The 25365-nt window shown below is 38.1% G+C and overlaps 1 protein-coding gene and 2 long non-coding RNA genes across 3 annotated transcripts; 2 read left to right on the forward strand and 1 right to left on the reverse strand.

The window, feature by feature from the left end:
* The first annotated feature begins 432 nt into the window (after positions 1-432).
* On the forward strand, positions 433-25365 carry LOC135741087 (uncharacterized). Its single transcript, XM_073813624.1, has 9 exons — positions 433-529; positions 13501-13836; positions 13910-14101; positions 19651-19974; positions 21190-21399; positions 23823-23901; positions 24000-24063; positions 24151-24159; positions 25342-25365. Exons 1-9 carry the CDS (start codon positions 484-486, stop codon positions 25363-25365), a joined length of 1284 nt encoding a protein of 427 aa, XP_073669725.1. The 5' UTR covers positions 433-483.
* Positions 3533-5080, forward strand: LOC141281602 (uncharacterized). Its single transcript, XR_012335944.1, has 3 exons — positions 3533-4054; positions 4481-4617; positions 4941-5080. It is a non-coding gene; the product is annotated as an uncharacterized lncRNA (long non-coding RNA).
* LOC135741074 (uncharacterized) lies at positions 4995-6872 on the reverse strand. The gene is made up of 5 exons (XR_010529326.2): positions 6302-6872; positions 5664-5757; positions 5432-5565; positions 5246-5349; positions 4995-5135 (listed from the first exon to the last, which is right to left on the reverse strand). It is a non-coding gene; the product is annotated as an uncharacterized lncRNA (long non-coding RNA).

Consider the following 25365-nt stretch of genomic DNA (forward strand, 5'->3'; position numbering starts at 1 on the left):
TGATAATGTTGCTAAAGTCAGCAATTATGATTTCCTGAAGGTTTAGCTTACTGACGTTTACTGATAAAGAACTAGATATAGATAAACTATTCTGGGGAGGGTGCTAGAAAGTGCTAGACATTTTTCTTCACATCGACTTTGCTTAGAAAAAAATGAAGTAACTGAGATCAGTATCAGATCATCTACAGTGTGTTAAAACTGACAGCTACAAACCACTGACAGAAAACTGCACTATAATTTGTAATGTATGCATGTTTAAATATTTTATTAAATGTAACTTAAGAATAAAATACTTTTATTGTTAGTTTATAACAGTTGTGTGTTACTGATTTTACTGTAAAAGCGGCAGATGTGAACTGTGATAAGAGATTTATGAATTTAGTGTCACAGTCAAACTAACATTGTGTTTTTTATCAGCAATAAGAAAAAGTTCTTGTTTAATGTTTTGCAGCTGGTATATGTGAGTTTCTACAAAGAGAAATCATGAACTTCAGACTCTCATCACTGATCCTGCTGTTACACATTCAAGGTATGAAACACAGTTTTGTTGTTGTACTGAAACTTTTTCCTTTACTTATTCCTAAAGAATTAAATCCAGGTCTGATAGTGACTGTGTATCGTTGTGGAATTATTGTTCAAATGTTGATCCCCCACACGTGATGAAGCAATATACAAAAAATATTGTTTTAGCATTTTTATGAAAGTTTATGTGAATTGAGATGCAACACAAATGAACATAATTTATGCAATCAAGTTATCATTATTTTTATTATGAATATATATTTCTTACATCCTTTTTATACACTTCTAAAAATGCTGGGTTAAGAGGTTGCATAACAACAGCATTGTATACCTTTTAACCATCTGGGGCTCGTTTCAATAAGGAGGTTCAACCAACTCTGAGTTAAAACTTGAACTCTGAGTTGATTTACTCTGAGATAGGAAACTGAGAGTTTTCGGTTACAGAACAGCTGATCTGAGTTGGTTCAATCGACCAGTGCCGGTCCTAGATGCTGGGGGGCCCTAAGCAAACCTTTGTGAGGGGCCCTCTTTCAGTGCATTCATAAAACCCATTCAATGTTGCTGTTAGTTATTTGTTTTAACTAGCCAGTGTATTATCTTACAGCTGTATATTATTCCCATATTCACATTACTTTGAAACCCTGACTGATAAACGTGCTGATTATAACATGAAACATGTATTTGCTGTAAAGCTGTTTTGATTTAAAATGTGTGAGAAGCACTAAAAAATAAACCTGATTTCAATTTTAATTAATTTAATGAATCAAATTAAATATTTATACATACTGTTAATACAGTAAAAAAATAACCACTTAAAACGTTACCCATTTACCAAAGCTAAACAAACTGAAAGACAAACACATTAAAGTGCATAAATGTGGTTAACTTTATTTACTTACATAAATTATTAATTACTGAAAATAACCTATAAAGGCCAAACGAAACAATTTTGAAATTTGAATTTGGAAATCTGTACTGGAGTATTATTTTGAAAATATTACACTACAATACTAACTTAAAAAATATTACAAACACTTAGCTTCCTCTTGTTTTATTGCTTCACGTTTTTTTTCCTTTATTCTGCTCCAGACTTTAAAGCATGGTGGGCATATAATATGCGCATCGTTAGCACATCACTCTCTTGCATCATGCACGCGGCCGTTTCCCAATGCAAAGGCTGCAACCTACGGAGGTAGCATATGCACGCTGCATACGTAATTAAGCTTGGTTTATTTAAAGCTTTTCATTTGTGACCCGTCACGGAAACCAGGGGCACAAGTCGGCAGCACAAGTTTCGAGAAAATGAGAATCAAAGTTTTTTTTTTTCAAAATTTGTGGTTTTCGTTTTATTGCAGAATCTGTTAGTTGAGATCACGAAGAAGCCTCTCCATGTTTGAGATAGCAGTTTATGTATATTTAAAAGCGTACATTTTGCGGTTGAAATAGGCTTGTTTTTCCGGAGATTCTAGCGTGCAGCGGGGGGCGTCATTGTCTGTGTGTATATTTACATACTGGATAAGCTTGTGTTTTCGCCTCCGCCCCCACAGGGAACAGCGTGACTACTGAATAAGGATAGTTCGCCCAAAACTGAAAATAATGTCATTAATGACTTACCTGTATGTCGTTCTAAACTCGGAAGACCTCCGTTCATCTTCGGAACACAGTTTAAGATGTTTTAACTTTAGATTTAGTCCTAGAGCTTTCTGTTTCCTCCATTGAAAATCTATGTACGGTTTCCATGTCCAGAAAGGTAATAAAAACATCATCAAAGTAGTCCATGTGACATCAGTGGGTCAGTGAGATTGTGGTGAAGCATCGACAATACAGTTTGGTCCAAAAATAGCAAGAATTACGACTTTATTCAGCATTGTCTTCTCTTCCGGCTCGAGCGTGAAGTCACGTGACTTGTAGTGACGCGGCTGCCTTGTTCCTCAGACATGTTTGCTTAGTTTTATTTATTTATTTCAAACTTATAGTGTGCGTCTCCCCAGACTGTAAATGAAGCTCGGGCGCTCAAAACAAAAGAAAGATAAAAGAAGCTGGGGCGGAACAAATAACAGTCAGCCGCATCGTACATCAGCCGTGTCACTGACTTTATGGGGCGCCGCAGTCGGATGACGTCAAAGTACCGCGAGAGCTCTTCAAGAAATCTTACGGAGTAGTTTAATTTCGACTCGCTCTCGCGGTACTTTGACGTCTTGCAGCGCAGCATGAAGTCAAACTCATAAGTTACACAGAGACCCTATTTTAAATACAAAATTTGAAGGCGGGTTCATGTGTTTAACGGAACGCAAATACCGGACTGTAATCTGATATACCCTTACATGTTACGATGTAAACAGTCCGAAATCTGATGTACTAATAGACTATATATTTCACGGATTATACGCATTTGTGGACAAAAATCATTGGATGATTCACACATCTGAAACAGACTGATTCGACTTGTGATCCCCACAAAGGTAAAAGTCCTGTTTATTTTTGCATGTTGTTCATTCGGACTTCTGTAATAAAATACTTCATATGATGCTAGAACATCTCAAAACGGCTTTACAGGGGATATGGCTTAGCTAAATGAGATGTAAATGAGCCCTATTGTCTCTCCAGCCAGGGAAAGGGGAAAGTGTTAACTTTTTTCTTTCTCAAATTTCTCAGCATTCTCCTTCTTGAATGTGTTACATTCAAATGGCCACAACTTCTCCAAATCTTATCAGATTTTTATGTGCTACACATCGTTAGAAAGCTTTCAAAATCTATGAATAACTCAAAATGCCCCAGATCCGACTTGTGTCCCTACTTTCCGTGACTGGTCACATTTGCAAGTCATAAGCATATAACAATTAAACGTTAACTAAGAATAATACTTAACTTTCTAATTGTTAATATTCTGAAATATGTTTTTATGACGGATGCAGCCTACAAATGTGACCCCTGAAGGCTGCAGCCTTCGGATTGAGAAACGGCCTGCATGTTGTCCGAGTACATATAAGTGATTAAAGAAATCATTAAAGAGCACCAATTATGCTAATAAATTGGCACGTTAGCACGTTATTGCAATATCCCATAGTACATACATGTTATTAAAACTTGAACTAATGCATTGTGAGTCTTATAAATTGCTTACATACCTCACCGATTTCCCACTGTCTGGAAAACGCTCGGTTTAGTTCCTGTCTCCGCCTCCCAAAATGTCTAGTGTAATCGGATTGGTCAGATGACTACTCAACTGTTATTGGTCAGCTGGGTTCAGCGTGTGTTTGAAAGGTTACGCCCCTGACTACGCGTGGGTTGACACAGATTCTGACTGAGAGTCACAGCCTCAGAGGCAACGTAAACAAGCGCTATATTTCTCTATAAACGATGGTGTCTGTACTGCCTTACCACTTCAAGCTCGATCCAGAGAGTTCAGACGGCCGTTACGATATAAACGATCTCCGTCAATGAACGCGATTGGATTTAACTTTTTTAGGTGTCCTTAGCTCTGCCAGAATGCTAAACGAAGATGAAAATGTGTTGCAAAGACATCCAAAAGGTAATTATAACGTACTACATAACTATATGGAAACACCAAATGTAGCACATAGAAAGTATTTGTTGAAATGATTATAAAACGATTTCACTTGGTAATTTCTACATTATTTTACTCTAGTAAAATATATTATAAAAGACTGCTTACATACTCTATTACTGTGCAAACTATATGGAAACACCAAATGTAGCACATATAAATTATTTGTTAAAATGATTATAAAACGATTTCACTTGGTAATTTCTACATTATTTTACTATAGTAAACTTAATTATAAAATACTGCTTACATACTATTTTACTGTGCAAACTATATGGAAACACCAAATGTAGCACAAAGAAAGTATTAATTGAAATGAATGTTAGTTCTACATTATTTTACTATGGTAAACTTTATTATGAAAGACTGTGCTATGTTTTTACTTACTAGGTTTTAAGGAGAATGCAACATGTTCCAGGGCCTCTTACCTGCGTGATTCATCATCCAGGTTTTGCACAAATTGTCTAAATCCCTACACACAGAACATTTATTGTACCGACTATAAGCCTTTGAGGTGCAGGACTAGAGTAAGTTTTATTACATTTTTAAACCAATAACACTAAAGTATCATTATAGTAACAAAGTACCCAAAAGAACAAAAGATGTAACTTTAAAGAAAATATAATAGTCAGTCAAAAGTTTTTTTTATTTATTACAAATATATATTTAAATGTTAAACAATATATAAATAAACATACTTTAGTAACCATATTGTGCTCTTGTTTCAAAAATTGTTCAATTCATTTCTTACAGCTATCTATTCAGATAAATGGCATATCAAAGCTTTGTCAGCTGGTGCTATTTAAGACGACACTATAAGGTTATCATCCTGTCGTGTGTTGTTCTCCAGATACGCTTGGAGCTTCCTGATCAGATCGGTCACAATTTTGGCTTTCGACGACCCCTGCACTGAAGATGGCATGCAATCACGTCCTCCTTTGAAGGTCTCTCAAACTGTGATGCCAGGTCCATTGGAATCAGGGCTTCCTTCAGCTTATCTTCAAATACCTCATCAAACACAAGCCTGATCACATCATCCACATAACTGTAGAAATATTGCAGTCAATAAATCTTTTGTTTTGATCATTTATTTCCCTGCTTCATACATTAAGTTTTTAATTATGAATGTATTTGAAATAAAACATTACTGCTTACGGTATGTCACTTGTGTGTTTTGGGAACATAGCCTTGTACTTTCCCTCTCCTGCTTTTGTTACGGCTTGGTGACATTGTAATGGATGGCTGCAAGGTACAAATACCTGTAAAATATAAACAAGCAATTAATTTATTGTAAAAGTAAATACTACTTTATTTAACACAGTTACTAAAATACTTAAATACCTGCACAGCATTCCAATAAATGAGAAAATAAAATTTTTTTTGCTGCAAATCTGAAATCTCAGGCTACGGACAGCAAAGGCATCCACTGATGATGGTGATGGAAACATTGTGAAACGATGCTACTGCCTGGGTTCCTATTATTATGCAGAGAAAAAAAACTTTGTCATCATCAGTTATACATCTAAGACTGGTAGTGGTTTCACTAGCTAAATACATCATGTGTGTTACACACCTTTGCTCCTCATATGCCAGTCTGACTCCTTGTACTGTGTGTAATGATGTTGCATGTTTGCATACAGTGTAGAAGGATGTGTCCAGCTGCGAATCTAGGATATAGACAAATAAAACAAACATGTATTCAGTCAAAAAGACATATTATAACAATAGAGTACAACGACTATAACTCGTTAGACTATTCATTAAAACGTTAATGTATTACATATTACATGGCCCAACATTAGCAACATACATTACGTGTTTACTTCGTTTCAAAATCTAAGAAAGCTTCAAGTAAATACAACAGTAAAACACATATAACTTTAAACAAATCATCTGTACTTAGAGTTTCTTGAGTTTGATCATGAGAACAAATTTTATTACCGGTAACAGTTTAGCTGGTATTTGTATTTGTATTTAGCTTAGCAACTTAGCAAGTTTGTAAACATGTCTAAACCAACATAGATAAAAAAAACGATAGTCTGCATAATTCAACATACACGTGTGTAAATATGGTACGTTGTTTATGAAATACAGTATTACAACACAAGACAATTAGCTTGCAAGCTTAGCTCTACATGCACATTATGTTAATCTCCGGTTACCGGTTACGTAATGTACAGTAAAAGGCAAATAATAAACGTGAATACTTACAGCCTGTGATCCAGAAGTGCAGTAATCCAACTTTCAAGAGGAGACTTCGCGCAAATCCAGCTTCGGTTCATGAGAAGCAGTTATTGTGAAAACTCCGTGAACAACTTCTGACTGGATTTTTCCGGAACCGTATTAAACATGATGTCCTCTGTGGAAGTCCATAAAGTGCTATTTTGCCCTCGCATCTAAAGAGACAGCGTCTACTCGAGAGATTTAATCGCTTAAACAATGAAACAAGAGCTTGCAAACAGGGTCAAAGCAGGAACTCACAACCTCCGCCATTTTAGCTGTCTTCTGACTCGGCGCTCCCCACCCTCGTCTTTGAGGGCGTACCCAAGCAAAGCAGAGAGGGCTGAACTATGATAATGTTGGTCTTATCTACGTCACCAATCCCAGGAAGTAAACTGTTGCCTACAATCCGAGTGTTTTTTGTAGTCCTCGAACGTTAGAGACGATAACTCGTGTCATCGTTTTCTTTGAGGTATGTACTTCTTGAATATCGTTAGCATGTACTTATGCACACTTACACACAAAAGGATGTTTAAAAACGTGTATCCCATAATAGGTGCTCTTTAAGTATTTTTAAAAACCTGCATTAATCCGCATGTTTGCAAATTATTTAAATTATAGCGTCTTGTTTTTAATAAACATAATAATCATTTTGATTTGGTATAAATGTTTTAAATTATTTTGAGATCAAGGGGGCCCCCTAGTGGTGTGGGGCCCTATGCAAATTGCATAATTTGCGTTTAGGAAAAACAGGACTGTGTCCGAAACTGTATACCATTCAGTAGGTACTGAATGAGATGAAGTACCTACTTACTGACTGTTAAAACAGTAGGTACTGTATAGTATTAATCCTAGTTGTATGAATGCGAATCTGACATACTACATCCGCCATGTTTATACATCACATGACATACGTCATCATCACGTTATGTCATATCAGCGCGAAAACGGCTGCATCGCTGCTTTCGCCTTTCTTCTTCGTTGCATAACTTCGCTCCTGGGGCATCATGGTATAGTGAAGTGTCCATCGTATGCACGCTTCAAAATCTAACCGGAAGTAGTAGGTCATCCGGGTACTTTTCGCATACTTTTTTTGGAATACTACAAATTCAGACATACTACTCGCCTCGCTTCCTGCTTTTTGCCTACTATATAGTATTGAAGTAGGCAGTTTCAGACGCAGCACAGGTGTTACACCAAAAACTGTGACCATCGTATTCTGTGACCCTAGTAGGCGCTTTTGTTGCTGGCAGTTTAAACTAGACCACACAGACCAGTTCAGTACGCAAACAGCGTATAGTCAAACATGTCGGCTAATTCAACACATGCACATTATCTTGAGTGTGCTCCTGCACGCACACTTAGAAGAAAGTTTGCTGACATGCTGCCGAAAACAGACGCACTGATTAAACGGTTCCAAACAGTTCTAGTTATTTAAATTAATATATTTGCATAAAAATGCAAACTAGATTGAAGCAGCTAAGATCATTCACCAGCAGAGAACGGCACGTCACGCGCGCGCACACACACACACACACACACACACACACACACACACACACACACACACACACACAGGCGATATAAATAACATTAAAATATAACATTTTGTTTATGTAAATATGGGTACCCCACAGAGGTGGTAAATGACCAGGCACAAGGCAGTGGTGAAGCTTAAGTCCATCAAAAACATTTTATTCAAAATAATAGAAACATTAGACTTCAAAAGAATAATTAAACCTAAAATAAACGGTAACTGTGCATCCCTGCAAGCGAAAACACAATCCATTACTAAAGGAATAAAGTAAAAAGAGCCCCATATTCAAAATCGAACAAACAAAATAAAACATTCAACCAAAGTCATAAACTACATACCAAAGTCATAAAAACAATTAAAACTTTATAAACCCTTTAAAAATAACAAAATAAACAATACCTCTACCATCCGTTATCTTTGTTTGTAACACTCAGGCAACCTGCCCGTCCTTAATACTAAAACAACAAACAAAATAATATAAATAAAATACATATTAAATACACATGGTTTCATGTTACTCAACAAATAAAATAACTACCTGCCAAACGATGCCTAATATGTTCGACACTCATATCATTAATACTTGATATACAACTGCAGACAAATGATCCTTACTCCTGCTGGTCTATTGCCATTAGGCAATACATAAACCCGCTGTGTTTTCAACAGAGGGCATACAAGACAGACAGAAAAGCAGCCCATTATTTTAAATGACTCGATGACTTAATTTTTAAAATTACCACTCTAATATCACAGTGTCATACCTTATATCTGCCGTGACTACCCTTCTTGGATTTGCGGAAGAACCAAGAGAGGAAGTGAAAGACCTCTATTCGATTACTTCAAAACACTACAACCACGGGCAGAACATTACATTAGGCCAATTGTTAGACGGTCTTATCATAGGGAGAGCAAGCTGATCACTTAGCTGGACTTCACTAGCACATACTGGCCGAGGGAGACAATGTGGATTTAAATGGGACCCAGCTGTTGACCTCTTGGTTCTTCTTACTGCCACTTCCGGTTGTTGTGGAGGCTGATAATCTTTGGAAAAATTTTGATAGGTGTCATCTAACAGAGGTTGAGACATATTAACTTTATCTTGAGTAAAGGCATCCTCAGGTGTTAGGGCCACAATGACATTCTTCCCATCTCTGTCTCCAAAGATTTCATGATGGTCCCCTAAATTCAAGAATCCAGGATCATCCAATGAAATATAAGATGGTCGTAATTCACAACGGTGAATGTGTCGAAGATTACCAACTCCGTCCAACGGAACAATGGAGTAGACTGCTCCGTGTTCATCTGGGAATCCGACCACTTTATAGGGAGTAGGATCCCAGGCATCCTGGATTTTATTCCTGCCTTTTATTCCTGCCTTTTATGTTATGAACTCTCTGATACACCACCTGGCCTTCTTGTAACTTTTCATGGGACACCTTAGAATCATTTAATCGGGCACGGTGCTCTGTGGCAGACTTTAGGCGGGCTCGAGCCTTATTAAACATCCGTTCCAGATTATCTTTGTGGTCCACTACCCAATCCACTTCACTCTGGGTCTGACTATCCAGTCATAATATAATGTCAAGAGGTAGATGTGGTTCCTGTCCAAACATAAGTACATAAGGACAGTATCCAGTAACTTGATGCTCAGTGGTATTGTAAGCGTACACTTACACGTATGGCCAATGGAATTTTTCTTCCCGGGGCCAGAGTACGCAGCAAATCATGTATTGTTCTATTAAACCGTTCACATTGCCCATTTCCTCGTGGTCTATAAAGCGTTATACGAGTTTTTGAAATGCCATACAGCTTTCATAACCCCTGGATCAGTCTACTTTCAAAGCACCGCCCCTGATCTGAGTGAATTTGTCATGGTACTTCAAATAAGTAAAACCAATGTTCTACCAAGACCGTGCCAATGTTGATGCTGTTTGATCCCTTGTCGGAATGGCTTGCGTGAATTTTGAAAACACGTCCGTGACCATTAAATTTTCAAGTCCATTTGATGCAGGTTCCAGCAAGGTAAAATCAATAGCCAGTATATCCAATGGCCTCTCATACTTTTGGTCGCATCACTTTCGGTAAGGTGCAACATTGGCATTTCTTACACCATTCCTTAATGGACTTGAACATACCAGGCCAATAACACCGAGTTCTCACTAAGCTTGTTGTTCTTTCAATCCCTTGATGGCCATGATCATTATGCAGGCTTGTAAGGACCCTTTCTCTGAAAGCGGTTGGCAATACAACTTGACGGATTTCTCGATGTTTATCCTGTTGAAAAAACGGCGATATAATATTGCCTCTATATCTTTATCAGCTTTCCCCACTAATTCAAGTACTTCTGATGGCTCTGACGCCCTCTCCTGTGCATCTGGTGGTCTTTGTCGATCCCAATAAACAAGAAATCGTCCAATAACTGCATCAGATTCATGTAGCTTGCTCAAATCTTCTCTCGGTTGTTCAGGGAAAGCAGAAATGGTTTCACTTGCAACCTGTTGACAGTTTTGAGCACATTGATATTACTCCCTTAGTAGTCATAGCCAGTTCGGCTACAGGTACAGCAGTTTTTCTAGACAGAGCATCAGCATTAACATTGGACCGTCCAGGTTTATACTTAATTTCCAAATCGAAATCCGCAAGCTGGTTCGCCAATCGTTGTTCCAACGCCCACAATTTTGCACTCCGCAGATGACTGAGTGGGTTATTGTCTGTATACACCAGGAATTTCTGACCAATTTCACACTTCCTTTTATTCCACTAAGGCTGGTGGGATTTGTAGTTCCCCAAACACATCCCGTTACATTTATAAAGATAAAGTTGTTTTTAACAAGGTAACAAACCGTGTGAAACAATCATGATAAAAGGACGCTAAAAGCACTTGAGTGTTTAATAACATATTAATTTAAATAACTAGAACTGTTTGGTACCATTCAATCAGCGCGTCTGTTTATCCGCAGCACGTCAGCAAACTTTCTTCTAGGGCGCGTGCATGAGCGCGCTCAAGATAATGTGCATGTGTTGAATTAGCCGACATGTTTGACTATACGCTGTTTGCGTACTGAACTGGTCTGTGTGGTCGAGTTTAAACTGCATGGCGACAACGGTGCTTACTAGGGTCACAGAATACGATGGTCACAGTTTTTGGTGTAAAACCTGTACTGCAATCAACTCTGAGTAGGTTGACTCTAAGTTAAGCTCTGTGCACAGTCAATATGAATAGCCATGATCAATGGAGCTCAGATATTACGATTTACCATGGCAACAGCACGTAAAAAAGAGCTCTGAATCCTTTTTATTACTAACTGAATGTACAACTATGAGCATATATTTTAAACAAAAGAGTTGTTGAGGAAATTGCTACTCTAGTAAATGAGTACCTTTTTCTGTAATTTTTTTATCACGGTCAAAATATCAGAAGTAAATAAACTGAGGACTGTAAGTCGATCATTACACCTTATATTCATTTTCATGCAGATGTAATCCCATGAACAAAAAGAATATGACAGCAGCAAAAAATGAACTTAGGCATAAGACTTTGGCATAAAAGGCTATGAGCTTTACAAATGTCTGTCATGAGTAAAACTACATCGGTATTCGAACTCAGACTGCTGCCAGTATGTGTGCCCTGCCCACAGCACACAGCAATATACTAAGAAATGTAAAGGCAACTGTTCAGATGTAAGAGCATGGTCACAAAGGCTGCTATTAGTCATGTAAGGATATATATCTAAAATGACTGCAAAGAAAAATAATATCACTCACATAAATGCAAGTGGATATGACAAAAATCCACTTGGGGTCTCATAATCCTCCCGCAACCTAAATCTAACTTTCTACAAATAAATGCAACAACATCATCTACAGGATCCTCTATAAAAGCACTTGACATTTTAGTCACTTAGATGGTCTCTGCACCTAAATATATCATGTAAGGGCAGTTTCCTGGACAGGGATTAGCTTAAACCAGGACTAGGTCGTAGTTTAATAAGGAAATATAACTAGTTTTAACACATATGCCTTACTAAAAACATTACTTGTGTGCATTTTGAGGCAAAACAAAAGGCACTGATGTATTTTAAGATACTGTATGTCAGTGCAAGTTGTATTCAGTTTGGACAGCTCTTACATTTATTTAAGTCTAGGATTAGTCTAATCCCTGTCCGGGAAACCGCCCCATTAGGTTTACAAGTGAATTTCATTTACAGTTTAATTTTAAAATTACTTGCACTGGAAATTTGATTATGACTTAAAGGTGCTCTAAGCGAATTGACGCGTTTTAGACCATAAAACATTTTTTGTTACATACAGGAAACATCTCCTCACTATCTGCTTGCTGCCTGTCCGCTGATCAAACTGTAAAAAAACGTGATCTCTGTAGACAGCCCAGGCTTCACAAACGGCAATAACAACACAGTGGCCAAACCTACAAACAGAAACCATAACAAAGTGTTCCAGCCAATAAACGACAAGAAGGATTTGGGGGTGGGGGTTGGGCGTGTTCATGAAAGCACGGAAGGGAGGGGGAGGAGTTAACTACGCTCCGTCTGTTTGAAAACAATTCAAACGTCAACAAAAACTAACGTCTCACAGATTCGCTTAGAACGCCTTTAAAGTCTGCTAAAAAACGTTTTACAGCGTATATAATAAAAATGTATGTAATGATGAATGTGCTAAATGAACTAACAAGATTAATGATACAGCTATTCATTTAAAAAGGGGAGGAGACTGGCACACACTTAGAGTTTACAGAATAAAACCCTTTTCACACAGACATTCCGGAAAATACACGGAAAATGCATCCTGGATTTTCCGGGATCATTAGATTTTTTGTTCATTCACACTGCCAATGATTTGCCGGCATCTGCAAGGTCCCGGAAAGACACGTGATCTGTTTAAAGTCTTGCACTTTCTTTTTTTGCTGACATTTCTCCTTGTGAATGTTGTAAATCCCTCATTTTAAAGAGTTGAACCAACTTCATGTTACCATGACACACGCATCCTCACTACGGCATGTGCGTCATTGTTTATGCGTCTCATTTATCATTTCCTGATAATTGCTTCAATCTAGTTTGCGACATTTCTCATTGTGAATGTTGATATGCATGTAAATCTCTCGTTTTAAATAGCTGAACTATAACTTTTGTTGTTATGACACGCCCATTACGGCATTGTTTCGGCTTCTTGTTCACACAGAAGATTTTCCGTGTATCTTAATAGGTCCTCTTTTCGGCTACGATCCCCGAAGGTTTACGGGGGATGTTTGCGTTCACACAAAAGCTTGTTTGGCAATTTTACGGGTATTTTCTGGGACCAAAGGTCTGTGTGAATGGGGTTTGAATTACCTCAGAAACAGACTCTGAGTATAAGTAACCTCTCTTTCTGAGACAGGCTTGACTTACCCCGTTGTCTCAGGTTTAACCTACCTCTTGAAACGGAAGACCCAGAGTTTCCCTCATTTCAGGGTTAACATACTCAGAGTTTGCACTTAACCATCTTTCTGAAACGGGCCCCTGTGTTCTGCCCAATATTTATACAACAATGGGTTTAAAATAGCCCAGCATTCTTGTCTAAATTTCTCTATAGTCATTTTAATAAACTACACTACAGTAAGCTACAAATATAAATAATGTTACCGTTTTTTCTTCAGGGTTCCTCACATTGGATAACTTTAATGAACAGAATATTTGTGCTGTGAGGGGGACAGTGGTGATAGTGCAGTGCGATTACTCAAACATCAACATCACAACTGGGTTCTGGTTCAGTCAGAAACAGAGAACAAACTGGAGAAACAAAGATGAACCTGAAGATTTGACTTTAGATTCAGATTACTCAGGACGAGTGCTTCAGAGGATCACTAAAAACAACTCGTATCTTACAATATTTAATGTGATAGAGAGAGACAGTGGAGAATATCAGCTCATGTTCATTATGAAGGATGGAGTTAAACATCTCAGCTCAGTCACAGTCAATCTAACAGTCTCAGGTACATTTACATTCTCATCAGTCCAGTTAAACTCTTTTCATTTCTCATCTAATGTAAGGTTTTCATTATTTAGTTTTACAGGTGAAGATGAATCCTGAATCTACAGATGAAGTAAAACTGAGCTGTGATTCCTCCTGCCCTTTAACATCTGAATATGATTACAGCTGGTTCAAGAATGGAGAATATATAACAAATAACCAAAGCATATTTGTGTCATCCAGTGGAAACACTGACAGTTATTCCTGCTCTACCTCTTCATCTGTGTGTGAGTCTGACATTTACACAATATGTCAAAACAAGATAATGCAAACTGGTCTCACTGTTAATACTAGGGATGGGCACGAGTACTCGATTGCTCAAGTACTCGAACGTGGCATCGATGTTCAATCACGAAAACGATCATGTGGGTTTATTTATTTATTTTTTGTGGATATGGCGGCATTTGGATGTCTGGTTAGCGCTACAAGCGCATGTGGTAGTAAAGACTGGGTCTGGAGATGCATGTTTGACGTCGTGTCGAGCTAAGCAGACCGGCGTATGACATCAGTAACATTACCATGCGTAATTCAAAAACAAACAAATAATTTGGCGTGACCGCGCCGCAGCAACCCGCCGATCAGCGCAATCCGCGGCAGCCCACCAGCCCACGAAGCCGGCCACAACTCACATCACTATGGCACTATGGTTTAAAACGTACCGTGATTTTCGGAAATACAGTCAGTCAGGTGCAAAATGTACAGCGCCGTCAAAAGTTCAATGGGTTATCATCTCATATTTAAACATCAAATGTCAAGGGATACAAGAGAGCCGTACGAGCATTAACATTACATGACTGAGGTAAGAGGACGACACGACACAGCTCGCTAAAATGATAGCAAAAGACTTAAAGCTGCTTAATGTTATGAAGCTTGAGCTTTGACTGGACGTGTTTAAAAGTGCGCTGTTTATGATGCACATGCACAAAGTGAGTTAAGCTTTTTTTTTTTATATAACTTAGTTGAAAACTTAGTTGAAGTCTAGCATTTAATGCAGATAGATGCACGTTGTACATTTATGTTGTATAAAGGCTTAATATTATGCAGAGTGCGTCAAATAGAAAGCGCTTCGGTTTGTGTTTATTAACCCTTTAGTTTCACTTCATCACACAGCTTTTCCTGTTAGAGGTTTTTGTTAAAAACATTTAAAACATTAAAAATCTAGTATGTGTTCATTGTTCTGTCATAGTTTCTTCGAAATTAAGTTTTATTTGAGTGTTTTTAATAAAAATAATTTCATTTTCAACATGACGCCCCGCCCCTTTGATTGCCCCGCCCCCACTTAATTGAGTACTCGTTCTTCAGACCTATGGATTAATCGAAATGAAAAAATGACATAAATGCACATCCCTAGTTAATACATAGTATTTACACGTAATTTTAAAAACGAATTTACAAAATTTAAACCTACCATTGTTACGTTTTTACAGCTAAAAAACATAAAACATTTACGTATCTTTCATTCCGTAAAGATTGCTGTATTATTTCCCTTTAACGATTTAAGCAATATCTTATCACCTTAACCCTACCCCAAACCTTACCCTAAACCCAAACCTTACCCTAAACCCAAACAATTTTTATACAATATGTCTAAATACGAAATGTATTCTTTTTATATTATGCAACATAACGGACAGATATGTTTAGGAACATTTTAGTAACAATAGTAACAATATAGCATTTTAAAAATAGTTTAATCCACTACAGTCCTACGCAAAACAGTTTATTAAAATAATTTAACATTACTGTTACAAAAAGCATAACAGACAGACAAGTGTAATCACAAAAACTTATTTATTGCGAATATTAAAGGTGACATAGAATGATTGAACGGGGTATTTATCCTTGTTCTGTGATGTGACATGTAGACAACAAATTTTTTTTGTTTGGGTCTGTAATGCCTTAGAAGCTTCCTAAAAACCTCTCTCAGATAGCTCTATTAGGGTGGGGGATTTTAAACAAGTGGTTTTGCACCTATTTGGCTCTCCCTACTGGCTTAACTTGCAATCTCATTACTGATTGGCTGACTTTGCTGCCACTCAAAAAATTTAGCCAATTATTTTAAAGTGGAGGGGCAGTTCGATGCCTGTGATGTCATAAGCATCAGTTTTTCAGATTGGGCCGTTTTCTGGCTGACATTTCTAAAAGAGTAATTTCTATGGCACTTTTTGTATGTTCGTGAATGCGGGTATACTACCATTCAACAAAGACAAGGTAAAATGGTTTTTCATTCTCTGTCCCCTTTAAAATAAGTACCAAAAGTAGTTAAAATGACCATGTGCTGCAGCCAAGGTCCTCTCTGGAGTATATGAGGTAAAGTAAAGAGAAGTATTAAAGTTATTAATCCCAGAGAACTTTGATCCGGCTTCCCTCTGTCACAGCGCATTTTTTAAAATGTCAAAAGTACACCAACGGAAATGCTGCAGATATGTCACGAGGCACACAAAGAGCCAACGAGCTTTAGATATATGCGGTTTTATTAACAAGGTTCGGAAAGGAAGACTTTCAGAAAATTAAACACAGGTGGAAGCACTCAGCAATCAACCATAAGAGGGTACATATAGACTCAGCAGTCTTACCTCGATCTGTTGACAGTATGCAGCATTAGTAGACTCTTTGGCTCAGCTACTATGTCTCAATCAAGCTCTTCATAAAGATGCATAAAGCGGAGCTGTATGATCTGTATGTCTTCCTACAGGCTACTCCCAAGAAGACATACAGACAGAGCAAAGCCTGATCCCTGATTTGATCCCTCTCAATGAATTTTTGCTTAAATACCACAACATAGATCAGGAAATCGACATAATCAAAATCGTAGGTCGGAGTGCTTGGCTTGCAAAAATTGATCCGCTTTCAAAGTAATGCCTATCCATCCAGATTCATGGCATTTATTTGGAGTTCGCTGGCTTGGGAAATACTATTTTGCAGTACGTTTAGCGTTCGGATGCAAAAGTAGCCCTAAAATATTCGACATGCTATCAAAAGCAGTTTGCTGGACCTTGACGAACAACTACGCCATTCCTCACCTCATTCACCTGCTAGACGATTTTTTATAATCTCGTCGCCCAAGGCTCTATCAGCCAAGTACCTTCTCACAGTCCAAAACTTTTTTCTGCACTGGGAATCCCCCTCACACAGGAAAAAAACATGGGCCCCGCAACATCCATTGAGTTTCTATGAAGTAATTTGGATTCAGAAAAATTCCAATTAAAGAAAACAAATTCACTGTATAATTCTCGTCTCTTCTACTTTCCTTAAAAAAATCTAATTTTTCAAAACGCAAACTCCTATCCTTGCTCAGACATTTAAACTTTGCAATACGCATTATAGGGCCGTCCCTTATATCGCAACTACTTTCACTCGTGTCCTCCGCCCGCTCGCTAGAAGACCCCATTTCTATAACCCAAGCATGTCGCGACAAACTCAGGCTCTGGCTAACATTTTTAAAACAGTGGAACGGCCTACCCTTTTTTCAATAACAACCTTGTTTCGTCCCCCACCGATATTCAACTGTTCACAGACGCCACCCCCTCAATCGAGTTTGGGGATTCGCGGCCACCGCAACTCCAGGATGTATCGCAATCCTCAGCTCTATTCGATACCCTCTCATAGTAGCAGCTTTTCTGTGGGGAAAGGAACGGGCCTCTATTAGCATTTTAGTACATCTCTTCAGTGTTTGTTCACTTTTATTTGCTTATAGACAAAGATTAATTCCCACATATCTGCAATGCCTTTGGTTATTTTATCAACTTCTCTGATGGCACACACACACACACACACACACACACACACACACACACACACACACAAACACAGACAAGAAGTGCCTAATATTCCACATTTTATCATAAGTGTTTTAATGCAGTGACTTGTACTGGTCTTGACTTGGTCTCGGCCTGTCTTGGTCTTGACTTGGTCTCGACCCTTTAAAGTCTTGGTATTGTCTCGGTCTCAGCCTGTCTTTGTCATGACTTGGTCTCGGTTTAGGTGGTCTTGACAACAACACTACTTACCGCCACCCGCTTGCAAAGGAAAGGCCGTCCTGTGCCTTCACTGTTGCCCGCCTGCAAAGAAAGCTTCTTTCTGCATACCTACTGCCGCCCGCCTACAAAGGGAAATCCGTCCTGTGTCTCCACTGCTGCCCTTCTGTAAAGGAAAGTCCTTTCTGTACTTACTGTTGCCCGCCTGCAAATAAAAGTCCTTTCTGCATACTTACTGTTGCCCGCCTGCAAAGAAAAGTTCTTTCTGCATTCCTACTGCCGCCCGCTTGCAAAGGGAAGTCCGTCTTGTGTCTTCACTGCTGCCGTTCTGTAAAGGAAAGTACTTTCTGTATGCTTGTTGTTGTTGACCTGTAAAGGGAAGCTCTTCTGAATACTACTGCTGCCCGCCTAGGAGAAAGCCCTTTCTGTGTATCCATCGCTGCCTGCCTACAAAGGAAAGCCCTTTCTGTATACTTGTTGTTGTCTACCTGTAAAGGAAAGCCCTTTCTGTATACTTGTTGTTGTCCACCTGTAAAGGAAAGCCCTTCTCTATACTTACTGCTGGCCGCCTAGGAGAAAGTCCTTTCTGTGTATCGATTGCTGTTTACCTATGTAGGAAAGCCCTAACTGGAAATCCATCTCTGTTCACCCGCAAAGGGGAGCCGCTTTGGAACAAAAGAAAGCTCCTTCTGAATATTCCCTGTGGCACACCTGCGAAGGAAAGCCTTTTCTGAATACTCACCGCTGCATACTTGAAGAGTTTCTGCAAGCTGTCTGTCCCTCACTCATTGTGCTTGGTCTGAAGGAGAGAGAGGCCGAAAAGAGGACTTATTAGATACGAGAGACTGTTTTGAATAAATTAATAAAAGCTTATTTGATTGTTCTTAAGCCCAGTGTCTGTCTGCTTTTTGGGAACTCTGGGGACTCCTCAAGGTGGTATTGGAGTAGGGGTAGGGTTTAGAGTGTCGGTGGTCCGCCCTGACCTGTGACATATTCTCATGGGATCACGTTGGATAATTATATTAACCGAATGCTCTCAGCACAGAATATGAATTGAGTGAAGGTAGAGGAGTGCACATCAAGGTGCAAAAGCTTTTTACTCAATAAAAAGAGGTATACTGAATATATTAGGATATTGACTGAATTGTTGAATCAAGAGACTGATTAAACATTATCCTATTGAACTTGTTGCTGTTCAATAAAAAATATTCAACCCTGGTGAAAAAAACAGCATACCAGCAAGACCGGCATATGTTGTGTTTTGGTATTGGTTTGCTAGTGAACACCAGCTAAACCAGCATCAGCACCAGCTAAACCAGCCCCAAACCAGCATTAGCACCAGCTAAACCAGCACCAAACCAGCATTAGCAACAGCATCCCATGCTGGACATACCAGCAAGACCAGCATATGTTGTGTTTTGGTGCTGGTATGCAGGTGACCACCAGCTAAACCAGCATCAAACCAGCATAGACCAGCATAATTCCCATGCTGGTCCATGCTGGTTTGATGCTGTTTTTTCAGCAGGGCAATGAAAGGCCCAAAGTGAAATTAGTGAAAATAGAGCATTTAGATCACTGATTAAAAACCTTTTCATTGTCATTACAGAGAAATTACTGAACCTACAGTAAACATAAGAGACTGATAAAAATATTCACAAAACAAATGTCAGACGCACTTAGAGGGTTTTGCATCTGAACTCTTCATATTTAGATTTAAAATTTCCTGCTCAGTTTAATACAGTATGAGTGTGTTTGTAATTGATTGTGAATGTTACAGCAGTATTTTGTGACTCTTTCAGGTCTTTCTAACAGTAGCTGTTGGGGTGTGACTTACACCTCTACAGAAGTTTGTGCTTTAGTGGGATCAACAGTAGATATTCACTCTTCATACTCACATCCAACTGGATATACAGTAGAGAAAACATACTGGGATTACTATGATCAAGAGGAAGTTAGAGATCTGCATGAGGATCATCAGTTTGCTGGTCGTGTGGAGTTTGTGGGAAACACACTGAGAATCAAAGACGTCAACACGAGTGACACTGGAGAATATCTATTCAGCATCATCACTAACACATCAGATAAAGTTTCTGGTTCACCTGGAGTCTATCTTATTGTTACAGGTAACTGCTCATAATAAACTCTCTGTAAAGCTGCTTTCACTGATCAGATTTGTAATGAATATATTTAATCTACAGTTTTGGGTCCTTATAATTTTTGTTTTATTTGTTAAACAATGATTAGTGTACCTCTTAAATATAAAAATGCCAATGCTACCAATGCTAATCATTTGAGTTAATCATCTGAAATTTCATCTCGTCTGAACACTGTATGATGTTAATGTTGTGAATGTTACACTTGTTTTTGAGGTTGTCCATGTTGAAAATAATATAATGTGTTTTGGTTACTGCATATATGATGCTGCTGTATCTCAATGTCTTCATTGCTGTGGAATCTTAACTCACTTAATCAGCATTACTAGTTAGACCATGCAGTTTACCAGCTTGCAAGCATGATTGACTGGATGCTTGTGAATAGTGTAAATATGTTGGTCAAGCAGCCAGGCCAGCAGCAAACCAGCACTTACCAGTCTAATCTAGTAATAAATCTATAAGCCAGATTAACTAACTATCATTTTGGCGTTAATTAACGTCTGTTTGGATTTACTAAAGACGCGCAGGGGATAATTGGAGCTGTAAAGGTGTGGTCTGGTCACACAATACCAGGTGTTTCAAAACTTCTTGTAAACCTTATTTTTTTGTCCTCCAGTTCTTTCGTTGTACTAAAGCTTTGTTAGCTGAATTTTTACACCTCAAATTTTCTGCTATGATGTTTGTGGTGCTGAACTCAAGCGCATCAGGTGCAGTACATCACACGCACATCATCAGCTCTGCTTATTTGCGACCCTGGACTAATTTGCGCTGTTCTTAGTAGATTGTGTTGTTCATTATGGAAACCAGCTGTTGTGCCTTTGTTATTTAATTGTGCTTTTTTAGTAAATAACAAGCAGATATTACCACTCCCTGTGCTTTTTTGGAATTGCTCTCTCGTGCTAATTTGCCCTGTTTTGTAAATCAAGGCTTTATGTTGATGTAGAGGACGCTTATCAAAGATGTCTTCAGAATTGAGACAAATATTTATGTTGCACTCGTGCATTTGACAGATGCTTTTATTTAAAGCAATTTAAGCTGCGTTCACATTATATATTTTATCTGTATGTGTGTGTTTGACTGCATGACCTTGACATTTTTCACATCATACTGAATTGAGCTGAATCAAAAATTTCAGGCCTTACTTTAAAAAGTAGTTGACGTGAACTCTGTTATATTAAATCTCAGATACACGAGTGAGAAGCAGCCCAGACCCTGTGATAGATGGAGAAAAAGTGATATTACGCTGTTCAACTTATTGCTCATTGGATAGCAAACATACTTACATCTGGTATAAGAATGGACAACAGGTAACAGATGGATTGACATTATTAAACAAGCTGTACCTGGACTCAATCAACAGTGAGGAGCTACAAGAGTATTCCTGTACTGTAAGAGGTAACACAACATCTCATCATACAGTCTTGTTCAAAATAATAGCAGTACAATGTGACTAACCAGAATAATCAAGGTTTTTAGTATATTTTTTATTGCTACGTGGCAAACAAGTTACCAGTAGGTTCAGTAGATTCTCAGAAAACAAACAAGACCCAGCATTCATGATATGCATGCTCTTAAGGCTGTGCAATTGGGGTATTAGTTGAAAGGGGTGTGTTCAAAAAAATAGCAGTGTCTACCTTTGACTGTACAAACTCAAAACTATTTTGTACAAACATTTTTTTTTCTGGGATTTAGCAATCCTGTGAATCACTAAACTAATATTTAGTTGTATGACCACAGTTTTTTAAAACTGCTTGACATCTGTGTGGCATGGAGTCAACCAACTTGTGGCACCTCTCAGCTGTTATTCCACTCCATGATTCTTTAACAATTCATTCACATTTCTTGGTTTTGCTTCAGAAACAGCATTTTTGATATCACCCCACAAGTTCTCAATTGGATTGAGGTCTGGAGATTGGGCTGGCCACTCCATAACATTAATTTTGTTGGTTTGGAACCAAGACTTTGCCCGTTTACTAGTGTGTTTTGGGTCATTGTCTTGTTGAAACAACCATTTCAAGGGCATGTCCTCTTCAGCATAGGGCAACATGACCTCTTCAAGTATTTTAACATATGCAAACTGATCCATGATCCCTGGTATGCGATAAATAGGCCCAACATCATAGTAGGAGAAACATGCCCATATCATGATGCTTGAACCTCCACGCTTCACTGTCTTCACTGTGTACTGTGGCTTGAATTCAGAGTTTGGGGGTCGTCTCACAAACTGCCTGTGGCCCTTGGACCCAAAAAGAACAATTTTACTCTCATCAGTCCACAAAATGTTCCTCCATTTCTCTTTAGGCCAGTTGATGTGTTCTTTGGCAAATTGTAACCTCTTCTGCACATGCCTTTTTTTTAACAGAGGGACTTTGCGGGGGATTCTTGAAAATAGATTAGCTTCACACAGACATCTTCTAACTGTCACAGTACTTACAGGTAACTCCAGAATGTCTTTGATCATCCTGGAGGTGATCATTGGCTGAGCCTTTGCCATTCTGGTTATTCTTCTATCCATTTTGATGGTTGTCTTCCGTTTTCTTCCACGTCTCTCTGGTTTTGCTCTCCATTTTAAGGCATTGGAGATCATTTTAGCTGAACAGCCTATCATTTTTTGCACCTCTTTATAGGTTTTCCCCTCTCCAATCAACTTTTTAATCAAAGTACGCTGTTCTTCTGAACAATGTCTTGAACGACCCATTTTCCTCAGCTTTCAAATGCATGTTCAAAAAGTGTTGGCTTCATCCTTAAATAGGGGCACACCTTCACACCTGTTTCTTCACAAAATTGATGACCTCAGTGATTGAATGCCACACTGCTATTTTTTTAAACACACCCCTTTCAACTAATTGCCCAATTGCACAGCCTTAAGAGCGTGCATATCATGAATGCTGGGTCTCATTTGTTTTCTGAGAATCTACTGAACCTACTGGTAACTTGTTTGCCACGTAGCAATAAAAAATATACTAAAAACCTTGATTATTCTGGTTAGTCACATTGTACTGCTATTATTTTGAACAAGACTGTACATCTGATTAAATTATGTAAAAGAGAGTTTCAGTCCTTGATGCTGATTGGTTTATTCACTGCTATGACATCATCACTGAGCTACTTTCACTGTGTAGAACTCATAGCTGATCATTAATATTGTAGCAGTTAGGGGGCGTGCACACCAAAGCTTTTATGCTGGCGGCCGGCGTATGTTTTTAATTGTTTCCAATGGAAGCGCGATGTTTTTTAGAAAAGCCGGCGTTTTTCCGTGCTCGGCGCTGAATGCAGAGAGTTGAAAAATATTCAACTTTGGGTGAAAGCTCAGCTCATTAATATCAGTTCTCATGCAGCTGTCCAATCACAGTGAAGGAGGGGTGGGACAAATATTACAACAACCAACCTGTGCATTGTACAACGACTGATAAGCCAGAAGTATCACAGCAACCTAAGCGCTCAGCTGAAGAAAGCTGACATTGGACGACCGTTCGTCTGACATTTTCAGCCGTGTTTAAAAGCTTTGGTGTGCACACACCCTTGTAATTTATATGTCACGCACTTTAGTATATCTCATAATGGAAGAAACATTTGTGTCATTATTATTTTAATTTTATAGAAACTGATTTATAAAAAGATTTTACTCATTTGTCTCTGTGTCAGTCTGTAAGTCACGGGTTAAAGGTCATTGCTCTTCAGTTGTGATGATATTCATAATGTAGCACAGCCTCTCATACCTGCATTCAGGTGATCTATCTGATAGATTTATTTTATTGATTTTAACATCACGAGTCTTTGTCATTTAAGATGAAGAGTAAAGATATTTTCTATTTCAGAAACAGTGGACAGTTCAGTGTTTGTCCCTCTGTTGGTCTTTCTGCCTCAGTTTCTCATTATAGGAGCTGTATGGATCTGGTAAGTAAAAATATCAAGTAAAACTCAAAACTGCATAACATACAGTGAATATTCTGATATAAATTCAGATTGTAAGAGTGTGAATTTTAACCCTACAGGTTTTTCATCAGCATGAATAAATTGAACTCATCTAAAAACAAAACTGATGACAAACAAATAGAGGTGAGAAAATCTGTATATCTGTATGTTAAATAAACTAATGGTCAGATTTTATGACATTATCTCTTTCTGTGTGTTTGTCATTGTTAGATGTTGCAGGTCTGTGAGTAGATCAGCTGTCTGTCCATCAAAACTACTGGAGTGATGTCACAACTCTCTTTATGACATCATCACCTAGTAACAGTCTCTCAGCAGTGACATCAGTGATGCAGTGATGTCATATACAGTGACATATTAATGACAGCTCAGTGTAAATAATCTAATGCTCAAATAGATGAATTATTCATTGAAGTATTGAGTTTATCATTCAACAGTCTTGTGTCAGTGTCAGATCAACTGTAACATCACAATGCATAAATCCTGTAAAAACTTTGCTATAGTGCATCTTTATGTAGATGATACTGTGATCTACTTTCATCTTCACTATAAGTCAGGCTGTTATTCAACTCAATGCTGTTTTTAGTTAGGTTAGGATTTTATTACAGGGCTGTGATTTAATCTTGCAGCTAGAAAAGCATTTGCTCAGTTTATTTTAAAATGTTTAGTACTATGGGGACATTATTTACATGCATGTTGCCTTTCATGTTGCTTATCTCTTCTAGATGTCGACTCTTCAGTGTATTTAGGTTTCATTCAGGACTCAGTAGAAAATATTTTGCTTATTCTGCACTCTGATCATGAATTAAGCTACAGAATATAACAACAGCTTGATCATTTTGTTACAATGAAAGTTTAAAGTGCTTATATAAAATGTATGATTATAAAGACGTTTATCTGTTATAAGAATGTTATTGCTATAGGCTTGACTTTTTGTAAATATATTTACATGACATTTTAGGATTTAAAAATAATATTAAAAGTCCTTTAAAGGTATATTAGTGCATCTTAATTTTGTTCACTGTTTGTTTTATTGTACTTAATTTTGTCTTTATGAAAGGTATGGCTTCGCTGCTTGGTCTCCCACAGGCCAGGGACACACGTAATGATTTTTCGCACAGATTATGAATGTAATTTGATCATAATGACTGATCATGCAAGTGTTTCCCCAGCGTTATGGGCCTTCTTGATTAAATAAAGTTTAAATAAAATAAATATAAGAAATCCTTGATTCTGATTGGTCAGTAACTGTTTTATAAATAGCAATGCATTTGACATTGTGCCATATTATTATTATATATGAATATAGTCACAGGTTGCAGCCCATCATCATCATCATCAACAGCACTCTTCATCTGTTACTCTATTAACAGTGACTCCTCTCATACTTGTGTCTGTGTTCAGGTCAGAGGTGTAAAGAGTAGCTGA

The sequence above is a fragment of the Paramisgurnus dabryanus genome, chromosome 24 (assembly GCF_030506205.2).
Source record: "Paramisgurnus dabryanus chromosome 24, PD_genome_1.1, whole genome shotgun sequence".
Taxonomy (NCBI): Eukaryota; Metazoa; Chordata; class Actinopteri; order Cypriniformes; family Cobitidae; genus Paramisgurnus; species Paramisgurnus dabryanus.

Coding starts and splice junctions, on each gene's coding strand:
- LOC135741087 (XM_073813624.1), top strand. CDS start 484: ATGAACTTCAGACTCTCATCACTGATCCTGCTGTTACACATTCAAG. Junction 14,102..19,650: donor CTCTACCTCTTCATCTGTGT/GTGAGTCTGACA, acceptor TGACTCTTTCAG/GTCTTTCTAACAGTAGCTGT. Junction 19,975..21,189: donor AGTCTATCTTATTGTTACAG/GTAACTGCTCAT, acceptor ATTAAATCTCAG/ATACACGAGTGAGAAGCAGC.